The sequence below is a fragment of the Lepus europaeus genome, chromosome 11, assembly GCF_033115175.1.
Source record: "Lepus europaeus isolate LE1 chromosome 11, mLepTim1.pri, whole genome shotgun sequence".
Taxonomy (NCBI): domain Eukaryota; kingdom Metazoa; phylum Chordata; class Mammalia; order Lagomorpha; family Leporidae; genus Lepus; species Lepus europaeus.
Window position 1 is genome coordinate 30,387,721 of NC_084837.1, and position 20,759 is coordinate 30,408,479.

General features: G+C 37.3%; 1 protein-coding gene across 6 annotated transcripts in view; it reads right to left on the reverse strand.

Moving 5' to 3' along the window:
* Positions 1 to 20,759, reverse strand: part of TOGARAM1 (TOG array regulator of axonemal microtubules 1) — a 74,799-nt gene that overhangs the window by 38,721 nt on the left and 15,319 nt on the right. For 3 of the 6 annotated variants that reach the window (XM_062205208.1, XM_062205210.1, XM_062205213.1), the window contains 5 exons: positions 13,698 to 13,854; positions 10,566 to 10,700; positions 5,012 to 5,317; positions 3,657 to 3,916; positions 574 to 806 (listed from right to left, as the gene is read on the reverse strand). In XM_062205208.1, the coding sequence (XP_062061192.1) occupies positions 574 to 806; positions 3,657 to 3,916; positions 5,012 to 5,317; positions 10,566 to 10,700; positions 13,698 to 13,854 (1,091 nt within the window). The remainder of the gene's footprint in view (positions 1 to 573; positions 807 to 3,656; positions 3,917 to 5,011; positions 5,318 to 10,565; positions 10,701 to 13,697; positions 13,855 to 20,759) is intronic. The other 3 variants (XM_062205211.1, XM_062205209.1, XM_062205212.1) reach the window with 2 other exon arrangements.

Genomic DNA, 20,759 nt, shown 5'->3' on the forward strand with positions numbered 1-20,759 from the left:
AGAGCTGCTCAAAAACTTACATTACACATTCTCTATTCATTTTATTAATTCACAATCAGCCATCAATAGGCAAGAAAATAATTCGCTGGGGTGGCCAGAACTCTACAACAGGGAGATTCCTGAGAGAGCTGTGAGAACTATGGTATGGAGCCCTGAGCCTCTACAAAGTAATATAATTAACAAACAGCTGGACGGAACTTATCCATAAATTAAAAGAAATTGGAGTTGAGTTTAAAATGAAAGCAGTAATATTAGCTACATGTCAATTGGCAAGGTCCAAAAAACAGATAATGAACAAAGAATATTAGGATAAATATTAGGAAAAAATGAAACTTGGGAATGCTGTTAATATTAATTTGGGTGTTCCAAATGGGATTCTGTTTTCTCTATCTACCCCAACTCCAAATCAAAGCCAAGCAAGGCAATATCTGTAAAGTTTTCCATTGTATTTTAAGAGAATTATGACATTTGGAAAACTGAAAAATAAATGTTTTTGTCTTTTCCAAATATATTAGAACCCTAGGCCACAAATTATAGATGAGCACTCATTTAATATATGAAAACATGAAATACATTATTCTTTTCCCCTGGGGAGTTGTAGAGAGAGAAGAAGTCAATGATTCTTGGCTATAAACTCCACTTTCACTGTAAGAGCTGATGTTAGGAGAGGAAGATCGAGATGGGGAGTCCATAGTCAAGTCTAGCTTCAATGCAGAATCTGGGCTTTCAAGATCAGAAGTACTGCCGCTCAGTTTAGCTCTTTTCTTTGCTGCACTGTTACGAAGGGACCGAAGAGAGCTTTGCATCTAAGAAAAAATGAAACAAATTAATTTTATAAAATAAGTTCTTTATATTAGTAAGAGTTATCCTTATATTTTTTAAGTTCCACTAACCATACCTGGTTAGCCATTCTCTAGTCTAGTACTGACAAATGGATACACTGATATATATGTACATAATATAAATACACAGATTTCAGCACCTGGGTGTTTATAAACAACCTACTGTGTTGTAAACTCCTTGGAAGAATCTTAAATATCAGTTACTACAGTATCTCCAGCACTAGGCACAATGACTAATTACACTGTTTGAATTAAATTGCTTAATAGGGGCCAGTGCTGTGGCATAGCAGGTAAAGCCAGCACCTGCAGTGCTGGCATCCCATATGGGTTCAAGTCCCAGCTGCTTTATTTCCGATCCAGCTCTCTGCTATGGCCTGGGGAGGAGGTGGAAGATGGTCCAAGTTCTTTGGCTTCTGTACCCGTGTGGGAGACCGGGAGGAAGCTCCTGGATCCTGGCTTTGAATCAACTCAGCTTTCAAATAAATAAATAAATAAATCATTTTTAAAAAATTGCTTAATAAATTATTTTCCTAATATCACTGAAATACAAATGAGTTGGAAAAAATCAAATAAAGATTTCACAGAGGTTGGAATGACTAATTCAGTAAGAATCAATCCGGATATTCTATAAGTTATTTAATATTAATGATACACTTTTTAAATGAATATGCTTCAACATTAACTATTTTAATGAGCAAACTCTCAGAATATGATGCTTACATTTTAAAAGCAGGATAAAAATAAGACTGTAAGATATCTTGATTGTTTTCATTTATATATAATATAAAATCACTTTTTAAAATCTGACACCAAGACGCCAGTGTGTAGTGGGTAAAGCTTCAGTCTGCAATGCTGGCATTTTATATGGGCACCAGTTTGAGTCCCAGCTGCTCCACTTCTGATCCAGCTCCCTGCTAATGCACGTGGGAAAGCAGAAAAGGATGGCCCAAGCATCCTCATGGGAGTTGGGGATGAAGCTCCTGGCTCTTGGCTTTGGCTCGGCCCAGCCTTGGCCATTGCAGCCATTTTGTGAGTGGATCAGCAGATGGAAGATCTTTCTCTCTCTCTGCCTCTGCCTCTCCTTCTCTGTAACTCTCTCAAACAAATAAATAAATCGTAAAAAAAAAAAAAAAACCTGTCGGCCGGCACCGCGGCTCACTTGGTTAATCCTCCATCCGCGGCGCCAGCATCCCGGGTTCTAGTCCTGGTTGGGGCACCGGATTCTGTCCCGATTGCTCCTCTTCCAGTCCAGCTCTCTGCTGTGGCCCGGGAAGGCAGCGGAGGATGGCCCAAGTGCTTGAGCCCTGTACCTGCATGGGAGACCAGGATGAAGCACCTGGCTCCTGGCTTTGGATCGGCGCAGCGCGCTGGCCACAGCGGCTATTTGCGGGGTGAACTAACGAAAAAAGGAAGACCTTTCTCTCCGTCTCTCTCTCTCTCACTGTCTAACTCTGCCTGTCAAAAAATAAAAATAAAAAAATTAAAAAAAACCCTGACATCAAGCAAAATGAAATAATAAAAAGGAGGTATCTATGGATATGGTACTGAATCCAAAGTAATATAGCAATCACATTATTTCTCTGACACAATTAGTATGCACAGAATTATATTGGCCAACACATTTTTATAGTATAAATGAAGTGATGTAGAATTCAAAGAGGAACCTACAATGTGATTTCAGCTTCATAAAGATAAATAAACTTGCAAATACACAAAAAGGAGAGGCTCAAGAATGTTCATTGCAGCACTGTTTGCAAGAATAAATGACTAATAATAAGACAAAATCAATTGTATAAAGATACCATACATCGATATAATAATGTATTAGTGTAAGGAGTACAAAAATAGATAAAATATGAATTCATAGTAATAGTGGATGCCTCTAGTGAAGAAGGGAGAGAAATTAGATTGGGGAGGGAACTATGCTTTACCTATTTAAAATATAGGACACAAATATGATAAACTTCATTGGGAGGGTCAGTGCATAGGTATATTGCTGTTATTATTCATATTTTTAATTATAAAAGAAATAATGTATGTATAGAAAAAGTACTGGAAGGAAACACATTAAAGTGTTATAAGAAATTATTTTGAATAGTGAGATCTGGTGTAATGAATTTGTTTATTTTTTTTTAATTTACTATGTTTTTCATAATAACAATGAAACATCTTTATAAGTAAGAAAAAAAGTTACAGGATGAAAAGTACTTGAGGAGAGGGCATTTGGCTTAGCAGTTAAGGTGCCTCCATCATGGGCCAGAGTTATGGTATAGCGGGTAAAGGCACTGCCTGTGATACACACTTCCCATATACATGCCGGCTGGAGTCCTGGCTGCTCCAATTCTGATCCAGCTCCTTGATAATGATCTGGGAAAAGCAGCGGAGGGCGACCCAAGTGCTTGGGCCCCTGCCACCCATGTGGGAAACCAAGAGAAAGAACTTGGCTCCTGGCTTCAGCCTGGCACAGCTGCTGCAGCCATTTGGGGAGTGAAGCAAGCAGGTGGAAGATCTGTCTCCCTCTCTCTCTGTAACCCTGACTTTCAAATAAGTAAGTAAAGTCAGTGAGTCAGTCAGTCAGTAAGTAAGTAAATAGATAAGCTTGCATTCCACACCACTGTGCTTGAGTTCAGTTCTCAGCTCTGGCTCCTGGCTCCTGGCTGGGATACAACAGTGATAGCTCAAGCGATTGGGTTATTTTCATCCACATGTTTAAAGGGAGAAAAAAAATGTTGACTTTTTTTCTTAAATAGCAACTAAAATATTATAGAAAATTACAAATATTTTTAAATTATTAAAATGATATTTGGTTCTAACCTCTTCTTGATCCAAATCTTTATCCCTGAAATTTAATTCTGAAAGATCAATTGTTAGATTATCTTTTTCATTCTTCCAGATATAATCAGGTTCTTTCTTTTTGTGTCCCACTGTGTTTAAATCAGCTTTATCAGGCAAAAGGCTTATTCCCCTTGGAATGGGAGGTACAGGTTTTGTCCCATTTAGGCCTCGTCGGGAAGATGGTGATCTCACCAAGGCAGGTGTAAGTTGAACTGGAGGTTTTTCTTGAGGATTTTCTCCTGCATGAAAAATACATATTTTACTTTTTCTGTTTTTTCAACTTCAGAGAAGAGGAAGTCACAGTGTTTTTAAATTAAATAGTACATTATCTTTTGTAAGAAATAAAAAATATTATTTAAATGAGTGTAACAAAAATGAGCATTCCCAAATCTTTTTATATAAAATAAAAGTATTATATACCAAGTTACATTTTTGTTATGTATCTTCATAGCCTTCATCATGACTAATATTTGTTATGAGAAGGTCCATAATAAGCTAGAAGGGTTATATTTCTTCCTTGATTTAACTATATGAGCAACCTTTGAAAAACTATAATATCCAAAGCAGGAATACTGGGCACTGGGGAGAACAAGCTGAATAAATCTCAGCTTTGAATACACTACATGATCTTGTAGAAAATATAAACATAGAAAGATATTAATAGAAGGGGATGAAGTTTCAGTGCCAGAAGATTAAATCTATAGAGTATGATCAAACCTTAATTTATGGTTATAAATTAGAACATGAATATTGTAAAGCAGTTTAAAGGTAGAACATATTACCTCAATGGGAACAGAAAAGCATGTAGGATACAAGGGATATCTTTTATAGACTTTTTATTTTTGAGACTGGATTTGTCCTGAATGAACTTATATGCTAACTTCATTATTTTGGAATGGATCAATATTAAGAAAACAATATTTTAGTTTGTAACAAATAACAGAAAATGCCTCGAGGTATTTAACAAATGTTGAATAAATGAATACTAGGCCTTGATTATAGTAAATATGTGAGTGATATTTTATATTTGAAAATGTAAAATCTGTTAGCAGGCTTTCAGCTAACATGTGCTGTTTATGTTCATTATAAAACTTTTTTTGCCTAGTTCTGAAAAAGGAAATTTTGAAGTAGCAATAAGAAGTGACTATCTCAATAGACTTTCATATTACATATCTGACCTATTTAACACACTACCAAATATTTCCTAAATATTTTCCAATTCAGGGAAATAAAATGTAATTTACCAGTTTTTAAAGATCTAACAATGCCATGTATTAACCTTACAGTACTAAATCAAACACACAAATAAATTCAAACAAAATACTGATTTTTACCATCACTTATACCTGTAGGATCAGATGGTTTTTGGCTAAGCTTTTTCTGTGGACTTGGCTTTGGTAGTCCTTCAAAGCTTTTAAGAGGCCAGGAATTTGAGAAATTAACGGAATTATCTTGAGACTTCTTTGGAGACACAGTAAGAGGAGATGTATGCTTTGGACTAGTTCGAGGTGATGAGAGAGGATAGGATGGAAGGATGAAGGTTCCTGGACTCGGATTAAAACCAGAATATGATGAAGAACGCTCTGTTTGACTACCAAATGTTTGCTGTGTCTTACTGCCAAAATTCATGCTAGTATATGCTGTAATAAAGCAAAAAGAGAACATTTCATTTACACAATATATATTTACTATGTGATTAAAGTTTTGGTTTTTTTTTGCTTTTCACATTTAGGTGTTCATCCCATGTGGCACTTATGTTTTTGTATGCTATAAGGCAAAGATCTAATTTAATTTGTATGGTTCAAATATCCTGTGCCTTCACAAAAACTCTGAAAATGCATTTATTTTTTAATTTTTTTAAAAAAGATTATTTATTTGAAAGGCAGAGTTAGAGAGAGAGACAAAAGGGAAGACAGAGAGATATCTTCTATCCACTGGTTCACTCCCATCTGGCCACAACAGCCAGGGCTGGACCAGGAAAAAGACAGGAGCCAGAGCTTCTTCAGGGTCTTTCATTTGCATGGCTTGGGTGCAGGAACTTGGGCCATCTTCCGCTGCTTTCCCAGGTGCATTAGCGGGGAGCTGGATCAGAAGTGGAGCAGCCAGGACTCAAACTGGCACCCACAAAGAATGTCAGCATTGCAGGCCATGGCTTAACCTGCTGCACCAAGCACTGGCCTCTGAGAATACTTTACCTTATTGAAAATTTCTACCAACATTTACAGATTTATTAATTTTCTCCTTATAATTCTGTCAAATTTGGTTTGGAGCTATGGTACAGCAGGTTAAGCTATTGCCTGCAATGCCAGCATGCCACAATAGAGTGCTGGTTCGATTCCTGGCCACTTGGCTTTCAATCCAGCTTCTTCCTAATATGCCTGAGAAGGCAGTAGAAGATGGCGCAAATGCTTAGCTCCTGCCACTCACATGGGGGACTAGGATGGAGTTTCTGGTTTCTGACTACCATGTGGTCCAGACCAGGCCATTGTGGTCACTTGGGGAGCAAGCCAACAGATGGAAGATGATTCTCTGTCTCTGCCTTTCTCTGTTACTCTGCCTTTCAAATAAATATTTACTTTTTAAAAAAAGGAGAATAACAATAAAGATAATAATGGTAATATATTAATACTTGAAATTTTTAGTCTATATACACACACAGATCATAAACATCTCTCTCTCACACACACACACACACACACACACCAAGAAAATCTCATCTTATTCTTTTTCTTATTATGATGACCCTCTTCAGCCCTAAAACTGTTTTCAGCTTTAGTGTGCATATTTTCCCCATCAGCATATCAATATCTGCTCTTGTTTGAGCATTTTCCTAGTATATCTTTTCTATCTTTATCTGAATTTATGTTGATATATTTTAAGTCTGGCTCTTGAAAATAGCATTTCAATTAAAAACAGAAGAATATTTAATCATCCCTGCATTTTAAATAGTAAGGTTTATTTATATTTATGGTAATTACTGATACATTTTGTTTTAATTCTACCATATTATTTTGTGCTATCGTCTTTTTTATGATTTTTTCTTGTCTTTCAGTGAGTTTTGAAAAAATTATTTACTTATTTATTTGAAAGAGTTATAGAGCAAAAGGGACAGAGAGAGATAGAGAGAGATCCTCCAACTGCTGGTTCTTTCCCCAGAAGGCTGCAGGGGCTGTGGCTGGGCCAGGTTGAAGCCAAGAGCCTCATTCAGGTCTCCATCCAGGTGGTAGGGGCCCAAGTACTTGGGCCATCTTCTGATGCTTTTCCCAAGTCATTGGCAAGCAACTGGATTGGAAGTGGAGCATCCAGGACTTGAACTGGTACCCATATGGGATACCAGCAACACATGTGGTGGTTCCACATGCTCCACCACAACACTGGTCCCTACTGATAATTTTCTTTTTCCTCAACTAATATAAATGTCTATTTGTAGTCTTTTAATGGTTCCCTTAAATTTATCTTGAATATTTTTAAAGATTTTCCATGACAAAAGATGTAGCTTATGTATACTAACAAAAAAACATCCTTCTGAATACCTAAATAACTACTAAATTATATATTGTTTCTCTTTCAATTCATATCTGACATGATTAGGACCTCTATTTTTTTTTTTTTTTTTTTTTTTAAGTATAGAAGGCTTTATTTTAGGGAGGACTGAATTGGGGATAAGGGATTAGACAGAGAATTGGGGTTGAACCTGCACAGACAGGGGGCATAGAGTTTGAAACTGGGCTTCATTCCCAGGACCTCTATTTCTATCAAAATCTTATTTGTATGAAAATGAGTACTATGGCAGAGTTAAACAGTTACATATTTAAGAATAGAATGAAAACTTTCAGTTTCCTGATTTCAACTGCAGTGCTCTATTAATAGATTCTGATGCTTTCATAACCCCATTATATATACCTTTAAAGAGATCTTATATATTTCTTACAATGAAATCAAACATCAAATCTTCTTATGCAAAAAGAAAATAATTATAATGCTCATAGAAACAGCATGGACTTCAAAATTTTCTTGCACTAAAATGAACTTATCTGGGGCTGGCGCTGAGGTGCAGTGGGTTAAAGCCCTGGCCTGAAGCGCCGGCATCCCGTATGAGTACCAGTTCTAGTCCCGAATGCTCCTCTTCCAATCCAGCTCTCTGCTATGGCCTGGGAAAGCAGTAGGAGATGGCCCAAGTCCTTGGGCCCCTGCACCCATGTGGGAAGACCCAGAAGAAGCTCCTGGCTTCGGATCGGCACAGCTCTAGCCGTTGCGGCCATCTGGGGAGTGAACCAGCAGATGGAAGATCTCTCTGTCTCTACCTCTCTCTGTAACTCTGTCTTTCAAATAAATAAATAAATCTTTAAAAAAATTATCTTTTAAATGCATTTTCCATGAACTTTTGAAGTAGCCTCATAAATAGAACCAATGCCATGCAATATACACCACCATTTCTAACATTCAGCGTGGATCACTACAACATTTACAACTGGGACAGGATGGTTTGATGTCCACACATCAGATTTCATAGAGCACATTAGCTGAGATGGTAGTGGTCCTGATAGTGTTTTTTTAAAAAACACTATTTTTATTTTTCTATTTTACTTATTTGAAAGGTAGAGTGACAGAGAGAAAAGAAGACATAGGGCTAGAAAGAGATCATCCATCTACTGTTTCACTCCCAAATGGCTGCAATAGCCAGAGCTGAGCCAGGCCAAATCCAGGACCCTGGACCTCCTTCCTGTTCTCTCATGGGTGGCAGGGGCCCCAGCATTTGGGCCATCTTCTGCAGCATTCCCAGGAATATTAGCAGGAATGCTGGATCTGAAACAAGAACAGCTGGGAATCAAAACAGCGCTCCAATGTGGAATGCTGGCATCGCAGGCAGCAGCCTAGCCCTCGGGGCCACAATGTTGGCCCCCAAAATTTTTGATTTATAACCAAGTACTGAGTTAAATTCTACTAACTTTAGAAGAATATGATACTCCCTTATAATAACTGCTCTGAAAGCTATTCTGAGAGACTAAAAACCCAGAGGCATGGGGTTGGCACTGTGGCTTAGGTTAAGCCACTGTCTACAGCACCGGCTTCCCATATGGGCGCAGGTTGGAGTCCTGGCTGCTCCACTTTTGATTCAGCTCCCTGCTAATGCACCTGGGAAAGAAGTGAAAAATGCCCTAAGTTCTTGGGCCCCTGCACCCATGTGGGAGACTCTGAAGAAGCTTCTGGCTCCTAGTTCAGCCTGGCCCAGTCCCAGCTGTTGTGGCCATTTGAGGAGTGAACCAGCGGATGGAAGACCTCTCTGTCTGTCTCTGTCTCTCTCCCTCCCTCTCTCTAACTCTGCCTTTCAAATAAATAAAATAAATCTAAAAAAAAAAAAAAACAAAAAAAACAAAACCACACCTGGGGCCACTAGATAAAACTCTAAGTCAGTGCCTAGTTTCATGTCCCAGCTCCATTTCCTATTTCAGTTTCTTTCTAATGCATACCTTGGGAGGTAGCAGGTGATGGTTCAAGTATTTGGGTCCTTGCTACTCAAGGTGGGTAACCAGATTGAGTTCCTGGCTCTTGGCTTTGGCCTGGTCCAGCCCTGGCTGTTGCAGACTTTTGGAAAGTGAACCAACAGCAGATAGAAGATTTCTCTCTTTCTATCTTTCAAATAAATAAAAATAAATTTAACAGATAATGTAGTCATTCAGAGATAGCCCAAATAGGAACAAGCTAAGCAACACAGCAAAGCCTCCCTTCTTGAATTACTCATGAGTCCTAAAGGTATTAAAAGGTCATAATTTAGGAAGTACTCCTATTATTAAGAAAGCGAACTCTCATTGTAGTGTGGCTAACACCACAAGCACTTTAGGGATTCATTTGGCCGTTTGAGGTGGGTGGAGAAATAAGTAGCAAAAATGTAAAGACTATATTAACTAAATCTCACTAATTTCAACTTATCATTTCTTTTTCAAGAACAAATATAGAAATATATATATCTATCATTCAATTTTTTTCTAAAGGACATACAATAAGAACTAAAATATTTCTACAGAAACTTAATTGGGGGTTGGCACTGTGGCACAGTGAGTTAAGCTGTGGCCTGCAGTGCCAGCATCCTGCACTGGTGCCGGTTTGAGACCTAGCTGCTCCACTTCCAGTCCAGCTTTCTGCTTATGTGCCTGGGAAAGCAGTAGAGGATGGCCTAAGTGCTTGGCCCCTACACCCATATGGGAGACCTGGATGAAGCTCCTGGCTCCTGGTTTTGGCCTGGCCTAGCCCTGGTTGTTGTGGCCATTTGGGGAGTGAACCAGCGGAGGGAAGATGGATGGATCTCCTCTCTCTCTCTCTCTCTCTCCCTTTCCCTCTCTGTAAATCTGCCTTTCAAATAAATTAATAAATCTTAAAAAATATTTAATTTGATCCTAACCCTTATAATAATTGTTCAAAAGTTATCAATTAGCATGGAAACTTAAGAAACACCATCAAACCTAGTCAACTCTAATCCTCAAATCCTCTTTCCTTTTGTGTTTATGTCTTATCTATAATGAGCTTGTCAGGAAGCTATGTTTCCTAGTGGAGATGTAATAAATTCTAAATAGCCATAAAATTCAAAGCTGTTAGTGGAAAACAATTCTCTTCCATTAACACAGTCCTATTTTAATGGATAGTGTTATTTCCAATGACTTGGTATTAAAATGCACCTATCATGAGTTTCTATAATTTTAATCAGTCATATTTACAACAAGGTTATAAAATTTAACACTGTAGGATAACAAATTTAAAAATTATTAAAATATAGCATTATTTTCTTTTTTTATGATGAGAATAATTATACAAAATAACATTTAAGCTAGCGTTGGGAATCCTACATAATACTTATAAATCATTTGTTTTCCAATGAATTAGTATTTATACCTTTATCTTGATGACTATTAGTTGTCCCCAGGAATTGTAAGTCAGAATCCACACTGCCAGTTTTACCACATATTTGTGAAAATCCAAGTTCTCCACACCTTTCAGAAAAATTTGTCTGATGAGTTCCACTAGAACCTTTTGAAGGAAGGAGAAAACACAAAGAAGTTGACTTTACTTCATGAACAAATCTTATTTCACAAATGTTTATGTAATTTTGCTGGGACTAAACATAGGAATACAAATACAGTGGTTCAGGCAGGCAAGAAAGGAATAAAGCTCTTGATATCGTCAAATCTGATTAGTATCAGGAGTTAAACGACAGAAGGAAGGCTGGTGAAGGGCAGGGAAAGGAAAAGTACATTGAAGAACACACACAAAAGTATTCCTAAATTCTCCCTGCTCTCCTTATGAAAGGCTTCTCCAGACCTGGCCTTCCTTCTTCTCAGTATTTGTTGTATACATATTATCCAAAAAGTTCTACTGCAAAAGTCTTCTGCTTTCTTTTCTAATATACAACACACCATTCATGTAGTTTTTAAGTGTATCTAGCTACATTTTCCAGACCTCTTTCCCTCTCCTATGGCTGGTTAGTTGGCATAGTGACTAAGTTTAAAGAATGTAATAAGGACCTCTTTTGAATTTAGTCTGTTCCTCTCTACTATGACCTGGTCCTTTGTAATTCAGAAATTCTATGATTTTTTACTGTCTCCCTATTATTTTAAGCCTTTTTATCTTTCATGTACTGGATATCTTCTAAGTTAATTTTCACATCAATGCTTTTGGTTATACTTTCTCCCTGCTTACCATAGTTCCTTTTGCCTCCTTCTCACTTATAAACTTTTCCCTTCTTTAAAGTTCATCTCAAGCCAACCTCTCTCACACAGTTTTCTGAAACTATTTCAATACCTGTTATCTCTTCTACTCTTGAATCTTTATAGTATTTTTAATTCATATCATCCAGTTTAGTCGTTCTTTATATATTGTCTTATTTTTTCATTGTTTAAACTCTATATAAACTAGATAATAAGCTTCTCAATGGCAAGAAACTTGGACACATATAAAAGTTCAAAATAGTGGTGCATGGTTGCATAGTAAGGTGCCACCTGCAACACCTCCTATCCATATCAGAGTGTCTTGGTTTGAGTCCTGGTTCTGCTGTCAATTCCAGCTTCCTGCTAATGTGTACAGTGATGATGATTCAAGTAGTTGGGTCCATGCCAACCTACAGCGGACTCAATCTTTATCTTCTAAACCATTTTCCCTTCCCATTATGTTAACATCCCACCATCTTTCTTTCCTTTTTTTAATAGAAGAAAAAGAAATAAACTTTACTAAGCACAGTCTTGAGATCCTTTTCTACTCTCCTTTTTCATCTTCTAAATCAGGTCATCATGTCTTCCTGATTATTTCTTCCCATTCCATTTAAAAATATTTTATTACTCTAGCTTTTGTTCCTTAATTTTAAAAATACTCCAATAGTCCTCAAAGCTTCTAAGTACAAGCTCAAATTTTGGAGGCTAGCACAAAAGGGTTCCCCATATTCCAATTTATCTTTCCCAATCTAAACCAAATCTTGCGTTGACACAGCTTCTATATCACAAGCCCATTCCTAATGTAAGCCTTTGTTTTCCTGTACTTCTCCTAAAACTACGTGTATGTATGCATCACAAAAAGATACAGTTCAAGTACCACCTCTTCTTTAATGCCTTTTCTAACTGATACAGTTCATGGCGATGAGCATGTTCTTGGAAACACCACCATATTTACATTCTGCAATACTTAGGCAATAAACACTCTCCCAGTTGCTCTAGTCAAAAATTCTTATTCTTGACTCCTCATCTCACACTCTATATCCAATCTTCCAGCAAATCACATTAACTCTCCCTTTGATAAATAATCAAAACCCAATTGTCTCTGACTATATTTACTGCCATCCTGGTAAAGCCTTCATCAACTCTACTCAGGATTACTATAGCAAATTCTTATTCAGTCTCTCTAGTTTTCACCCTAACTCTCCTTTTATCTAGTTTAAAGATGGTGCCAAAATAAGCCTGGAAAATCCACATCTTTCCTCAAAATGTTCCTCATTCAGAATAAAAACTAAAGTCTATTCAGTAGCCCAGAAGGCCTTACAAAGACTTCTGTTTTCTCTTTAATTCTCTATTTCTCTTCCCCTTGCTCATTTGATTCTAGATTACCAGACTCTTTCATCTTTCTCAAACATGTCCCATACACTTACTCTATAATGACTGTTCCCTCTTGCTGAAATTATTTACTATTCTCCTGTGATAATGAGTAGTTTGTTTAAAATACTCCCTTCTGAATATGGCTGCCTTTCACTATATTATTTAAAATATTCCCTAGTTCATATTCCTCTTCTCAGCTTAATTTTTATCTACAGCATTTATCACTACCCAATATACCATATTTATTTAATGTCCACTCTCCTCTCCAACTACAATGCAAGTTCTACTAGGCAGAAAGTTGTACTTCTCTAGTTGACTGCTGTATCCCAAGAGTACCTAACATGAAGGAGATGTTCAGGAAATACAGGTGGTTTATTATAATGCCCTGCATGACTATTTAATGGGTTTCAATGAGAAGTCGTTCCATAGCCTTATGAGACAATTACCTCAAAATGTCCAATCTTATCAGATCTTCAGTAAATATTTATTGAATTTGAATTGCTCACTAGTTTAAGTTATGAGTCCTTGAAATGGACTATGCAGCAGAGAAATCCTTTTTTTTCCTAATTATTTATTTATTTGAAAGGCAGAGTTACAGAGAGGCAGAGGCAGAGAGACAGAAAGAGAAGTCTTCCATCCGCTGGTTCACTCCCAAATGGCTGCAATGGTCTTCCCTGGGCCCATCTGAAGCCAGGAACCAGGAGCTTCTTCCCGGCCTTCCACATGGGCACAGGGCCTCGAAGACTTGGGTCATCCTCCTCTGCCCTCTCAGGCTGTGGCAGAGAGCTGGATTGGAAGTGGAGCAGCTGGGACTTGAACCTGGCACCCATGTGGGATGCCAACACTGCAGGTAGAGACTTTACCTGTTAGGGCACAGTGCCAGTCATAGAAGTAGGGAAGTCTTTAACTTAGTTCAACATATCAACTACCTGCAACTTTTACTTACCAACAGCACATACAGGAAGAGACTCTGGATTAAAATCCCGACTATTCTGAAATAAGTTTCTTGACACTCTTTTTCTGCTAAAACATAAATCATCATTGACTGGCATTCCTTGAGAGGGCTTTAATTTTGGAGATGGGATGAAATCATATGCTGAAAACTATAACAGAATAATAAATTAGCAAATTTGTGTTAACTCTACTTGACAATAAATACCTCAAAAATAACTGAGAGCCAATTATGAAATTCCGACAAGGAAAAAAAGTCTACGTTGTCAAATTTATAACACATTCAAATATAGTAGGGTACATTAACAAAGTTTTTCAAAAAATTCCAGGACAGAAATGCTAATTCCCCCCACCCTATTTCTTATTACTTCAGTCCAATCCTTTTTTGCACCTTACCTTCCCACAATACACATATGATGACTAGGAAAGATAGAATACAAAAGAGAAAAAAGGGTGAAATGACAAATGAAGACAGGAACATCTGATTTAATAGCATAGTTCCTCAAACTATGCTATTTTCGAGCATTAGACAATAAATGCCAACTGAAGATCAAGCAAGCATCCCACTCTACTATTCCTACTGAATCAAATGAACTTTCAACTTCTACAGTCAAACAAAATATAAATGACATAATTACCTGTGTCATGGTTTCCTTAGGAGACCTTAAGATATTTCATTTAGTTGAAACCAAGCACGCAATACTTTATATATGTCTAGTGCTTTCTTGGTTTCCAAGTCCTTTCTCACAAACTTCACCTGATCTTTAAGTGCTTGCATAATATATTTTTTAAAGTTCTACCATATCAGTAAAAGAACTGAATGAGGGCATAATTTAAGTGTTCAGAATTCCTCACCAATAACTACCTCAATTGTTCTGGATCATTTCACAATCAACATGGCTATCAAAAGTTCAAAAATTCAGCTGAATAACAAAAAAATGATAGTTACTGTCTTTGAATTTACTTGAAGCTTACAAACACAATCAAATCTAGATACCTGATAAATTTATATAAATCTTGTAACTATGCTTCTTTGAGAATTTTGCAAAGCATCAAATGGCAACAATATAGTAAAATTGAAAGCAGGTATATTAGAAGGTATCTTGGTCAAAGACACAAGTACAAAGATGCAAGATAAGACTATAAAATACCTACTGTCAAATAACTCATTATTTCTCAGCAAATTCTGTGAAAAACATAACTACTTTAAAAAGATAGATTGGGGCCAGCAGGTAAAGCCACCACCTGCAGTGCTGGCATTCCATATGGGTACCTGTTAAATTCCTGACTGCTCCACTTGATCCAGCTCTCTGCTATGACCTGGGAAAGCAGCAGAAGATGGCCCAAGCCCTTGGGCTCCTGCACCTGCATGGGAGACTCGGAAGAAGCTCCTGGCTCCAGGCTTCAGATCGACCCAGCTCTGGCTGTTGCAGCCATTTGAGGAGTGAATCAGTGAATGGAAGACTTCTCTGCCTCTGCCTCTCTGTAACTCTGCCTTTCAAATAAATAAATAAATCCTTAAAAAAAAAAGACTGATAAGAAAAAAGAATGCCCAGAAGGAGAAAGGACTCAAAAAAAATTATTTTTTGAAAGTGAAAGGGAAAGTTACAGAGGGTAGGAAAGACAAAGAAAGAACCATCTCCCAACCACTGGTTCACTCCCCTAATAGTCACAATGGTGGGGCTGGGTCAGGCTGTGACCATTAAAAAGTATTCTTGTTACCCAAAGTCACCTTCTGTAATCATCGTGTGTTTCATTTCAAATTATTACACACACTTTAAGAAACACCATTGTGATAGTATTTGTAAAATTTTATCCTGCATTTGTATTTAATATTACAATAAAAATACTCCCCATGTTAAAACCCCTCATAAGTGTCACAACTTTAATTACAAAAATAGTAACTGCTTATTGTAAAAATGAAAATATAGAAGTAAATAAGATACAAAGCCAAATTTGTCTTTGCCATCTTTCTTACTAGAGTGCTACTAATAAACCCTATTAACATATCCTTTCTTCTATATAAACATTCTTAAATAAGCTACCTTTGAGAAAAAAAAAAAACAGATTACACAATGTTCTACCACATAATAAATACTAAGCATATTGGAGACATCCTTCCATGTTAACCCACACATACATGCTGTTTATTTTTAATGGTTGCCCAGTATTCCACATTTGGACTCACAATTCTCAACTGACAGACTTTTTATTTGTATCGCTTCTCGGCCTTTTGGCTAAGATCAAGTGTGTGTAGACTTTTTATTTGTCACAACTTTTCACTATTACAAACAATCTTGCAGTGAACACTGTTATGCACATAACCTTCTGTATTAAATAAGTATTTCTGTAGAACAAAAACCCTAAAAATTTAATTAAGTCTGAGGATATAAATTACCTTTAATGGCTGTATCATATTCCATTGATTAGATGTGCCATTCTCCTATTATGGAATATTTGAGTTGCTTCCAAACTTTTTTAATGTGCTATGTAATGACATTTTGGTTAATGATGAACTGCATATACAAAAGTGATTATATCATATATCCTAAGTGTGTAGTAGTCTATAGCACCTAGGTTTGTGTAAGTATGCACTGTGATGTTTCCATGACTCATTTCTCAGAACATATATTTGTCATTCTGTGACACAAGTGGTACAGGATTGCAATGACAAGGAAGCAGCAACTCCAATAAGGGAGATATGATATACACATGGATTAAGGTAGATATCCTATTAGAAGGAAATTGACAGACCTTAGAAGGACCATCATATAAGCCATGCAGCTAAATTTTTTTTTAAGTTAAAATGCTAATTTTTTTAAAGATTTATTTATTTAAAAGAGTTACAGAGAGAGGAGAGGCAGAGAGAGAGAGAGGGGTCTTCCATCCTCTGGTTCACTCCGCAGTTGGTTACAACGGCCAGAGCTGCACCAATCTAAAGCCAGGAGACAAGTGCTTCTTCCAGGTCTCCCATGCGGGTACAGGGGCCCAAGGACTTGGGCCATCTCCTACTGCTTTCCCAGGCCATAGCAGAGAGCTGGATTAGAAGTGGAGCAGCAGGGACTTGAGCCAGTGCTTCAGACCAGGGTGTTAACCCACTGCGCAACAGAGCCAGCCCCAGGTTAAAATGTTATTGTTGATATCTTTATACTGCCTACACAAGGGCAGAATAATACTGAGACTGAACTCTGTAGTTCTCAGCTAACAAGGTTATCCATAAAACATTAAAAAAAGTCTTACACTGTTCAGTCTATAATAGTTTCCATTTTATGAACCCAGGTGTTTCCTTGATATAGTCTATTGACTTTTCTTTTTTAAAAGACTTATTTATTTATTTGAAAGGCAGAGTTACAGAGAAAAGGAAAGAGAGAGAGAGAGCTCTTCCATCCATTGGTTCACTCTCCAAATGACTGCAATCACTGGGGCTGGGCAAGGCAGAAGCCAGGAGAAAGGAACTTCTTCCAGGTCTCCCACATGGGTGCAGGGGCCCAAGCAATTGGGCCATCTCCTGCTACCCTCCCAGGCACATTAGCAGGGAGCTGGAGGGAAGTGGTGCAGCTGGGACTGGAACCGTTGTGCATACGGGATGCCAGCATTGCAGGCGGTGGATTAACCTGCTACACCACAAAGCCAGCCCCTGTTAACCGACTTTTTAACAAAAACAAATTGTATGCAAAATAATTAAATTGTATGTAAAATAACCAGGCATATATTTGATTTCTTGTGTGACAGATATTTTTCAAGGTTTCACTAATATATGGTTTCTCTGGGTCTTAACATGAAAATCAAAAAAGAGATTCCTTCTTGAGACCTGGGACCTTGAGTTCTTGGTTAACCTTTCTTCATATAGTGACTGAGCATTTTGACTTGTGCCGTGGGTTAGAATCTTCACAAAGTCTATTTTTGGTTCTGATTCTGACTAAGCACATGGACAAACAATTGTGTACACACAGATGGCAGCAGTAATGGAACTGAATTTCATTTTATGGTCTGATCAGTACCCTAGTGCAGTTTAATAATTTTAGATTTTCTGATTACTGATTAAATGTGATATATTAAATATTCTGAATCATTCCTACATTCTTCAACTCTCTGTTGCTCTACTTTCGATTCTTAGCTTGCCTCTTAATTGAACAGAATCTGGAAATCTAATATTAGAGCTCTGCTTTATGTGGTTCACAGATCAGCAACACTTAGGAGCTCATTAGACATGTAATCTCATGACACATTCCAGATAAACTGAATCAGAATCTTAAACAAGATACCAAGGCAATTCCCAAGTACATTAAATCTTGATAAACATTTCACCACAGGTCATATAATCCTTTCTTTTGACTTAAACACACACACACACACACACACTGATACATACACATACCACCCTTTCTGTTACCTCAAAAATTTTCTACGTTATAACTTATCTTTCTTCTGTTTTTCTTTCAGTTTCAGAGGAAAAGACTTTGTTCCCACACTAATCACTTTTATACTTTCTATACTTACATTCTTGGGCTGTTTTTTTTTTTGGGGGGGGGGTGAGGCATTATTTCCTTTCTTTTCTCTCTTAGTATGATTACAGGGACCAAATCTGAATTTTCTGCATATCAAACATCTACCATATCAAAGATACAGGACAGACATTAATATGACTCTACTAGTTCTTTAAAATATCTTTTTTTTTTTTTGACAGGCAGAGTGGACAGTAGAGGGAGACAGAGAGAAAGGTCTTCCTTTTTGCCGTTGGTTCACCCTCCAATGGCCGCTGCAGTAGGTGCGCTGCGGCCGGCGCACCGCGCTGTTCCGATGGCAGGAGCCAGGTGCTTCTCCTGGTCTCCCATGGGGTGCAGGGCCCAAGCACTTGGGCCATCCTCCACTGCACTCCCTGGCCACAGCAGAGAGCTGGCCTGGAAGAGGGGCAACCGGGAAAGGATCGGTCCCCCGACCGGGACTAGAACCCGGTGTGCCGGCGCCGCAAGGCGGAGGATTAGCCTGTTAAGCCACGGCGCCGGCTCTAAAATATTCTTAATAATATACATAAAAGGATGCAAAGTTAGAACATCATAATTATCTCATTATTAGTCAATAATATGTCAGAGCAAATAACAATCCACTATATAGTGGGCAAAAAAAAAAAACATTTTAAAAGTTTAAATATTCTAAAGTAAGAGATCAGTTGAACAGACCAGATATTATATAATCTCATACTAAATAGCCATTAAAGTTTCTATTACAAGACCTGATAAAGAAATTATGGGACATGTACTCTATAGAATACTATACAGCAGTTAAAAACAATGAAATCCAGTCATTTGCAACAAAATGGAGGAATCTGGAAAACATTATGCTAAGTGAATTAAGCCAGTCCCAAAGGGACAAATATCATATGTTCTCCCTGATTGGTGACAACTAACCGAGCACCAAAAAAGAAACCTGTTGAAGTGAAATGTACACTATGAGAAACAGTGACTTGATCAGCCCTTGTCCTGACTGTTGATGAAAAACTTAATACTTTATCCCTTTTAATATTTTTTTTTGTTCTACTTAATAGTATTGGTTGAACTCTTTAATTAACACACAATTATTCTTAGTCGTTTAAATTTAACTGAAAAGCGATCCCTGTTAAATATAAGAGTGGGAATAAGAGAGGGAGGAGATGTACAATTTGGGACATGCTCAATTGGACTTGCCCCAAATGGTAGAGCTAGAAATGTGCCAGGGGATTCCAATTCAAATCCCATCAAGGTGGCATGTACCAATGCCATCTCACTAGTCCAAGTGATCAGTTTCAGTTCACAATTGATCATAATGATAGGATTAAGTGTCAAAGGGATCACATAAACAAGACCAGTGTCTGCTAACACTAACTGATAGAACTAAAAAGGAGAGAACAATCCAACATGGGAAGCGGGATACACAGCAGACTCATAGAATGGCAGATGTCCTAAACAGCACTCTGGCCTCAGAATCAGCCCTTAAGGCATTTGGATCTGGCTGAAGAGCCCATGAGAGTATTTTAGGCATGGAAAGCCAAGACACTCTGGCAAACAAACAAACAAACAACAACAACAACAACAAAAAAACCAAAAACAAAACCTAAATGAAAGATCTCTGAGTGAGACCCCAGTGGAAACAACGGGCCATCAAAGAAGGAGGTACCTTTTCTCTGAAGGGAGGAGAGAACTTCCACTTTGACTATGACCTTGTCTAAATAAGATTGGAGTTGGCAAACTCAAAAGGCTTCCAAAGCTTTGGCAACTCATGACAAGAGCCTAGGGTGATCACTGACACCTTAAACAAGAGTGTTAATTGTTAAGTCAACAACAGGAGTCACTCATGTAGGATCTCTGTCCTTAATGTGTTGTACAATGTGAATTAATGCTATAACTAGTACTCAAACAGTATTTCACTTTGTGTTTCTGTGTGGGTGCAAACTGTTGAAATCTTTACTTAATATATACTAAATCGATCTTCTGTATATAAAGATAATTGAAAATGAATCTTGATGTGAATGGAATGGCAGAGGGAGTGGGAGATGGGAGGGTTGAGGGTGGGAGGGAACTTATGGGGGGAAAAAGCCACTGTAATCCAAAAGCTGTACTTTAGAAATTTATATTTATTAAATAAAAGTTAAAATAAAAAAATAAAGTTTCTACTACAGATTATTTGATGTTACAGAAAAATAGTTCATGATAAAGTAACTGAAAAAAGGGAGACTTTCATTTATGGGAAAAAAATCTATGCCTATAAACATATATTAAAATGATACAAGAAGTACAGGCAACAAAATATTGACTGCAAACCATTCTCAGTAGTGGGATTACAGAAATTTTTAATTTTTCTTTGTCTTTTATATTTTTCAAATTTTCTATAAAGCATGCATACATTTTACAATCAGAATTAACAGGATACTGAGAAAGATAAAATCAAGAGAAAAGTACCTTTAAAATAATTTTATGAGTAATAAGATGTTATATATAAGAACAAATTGTGCTTTTCAGATTTCATTATCTTCAATCTCTATACTGCCTTTAATGGTACTGATCACTCTTTAAAACTTGGC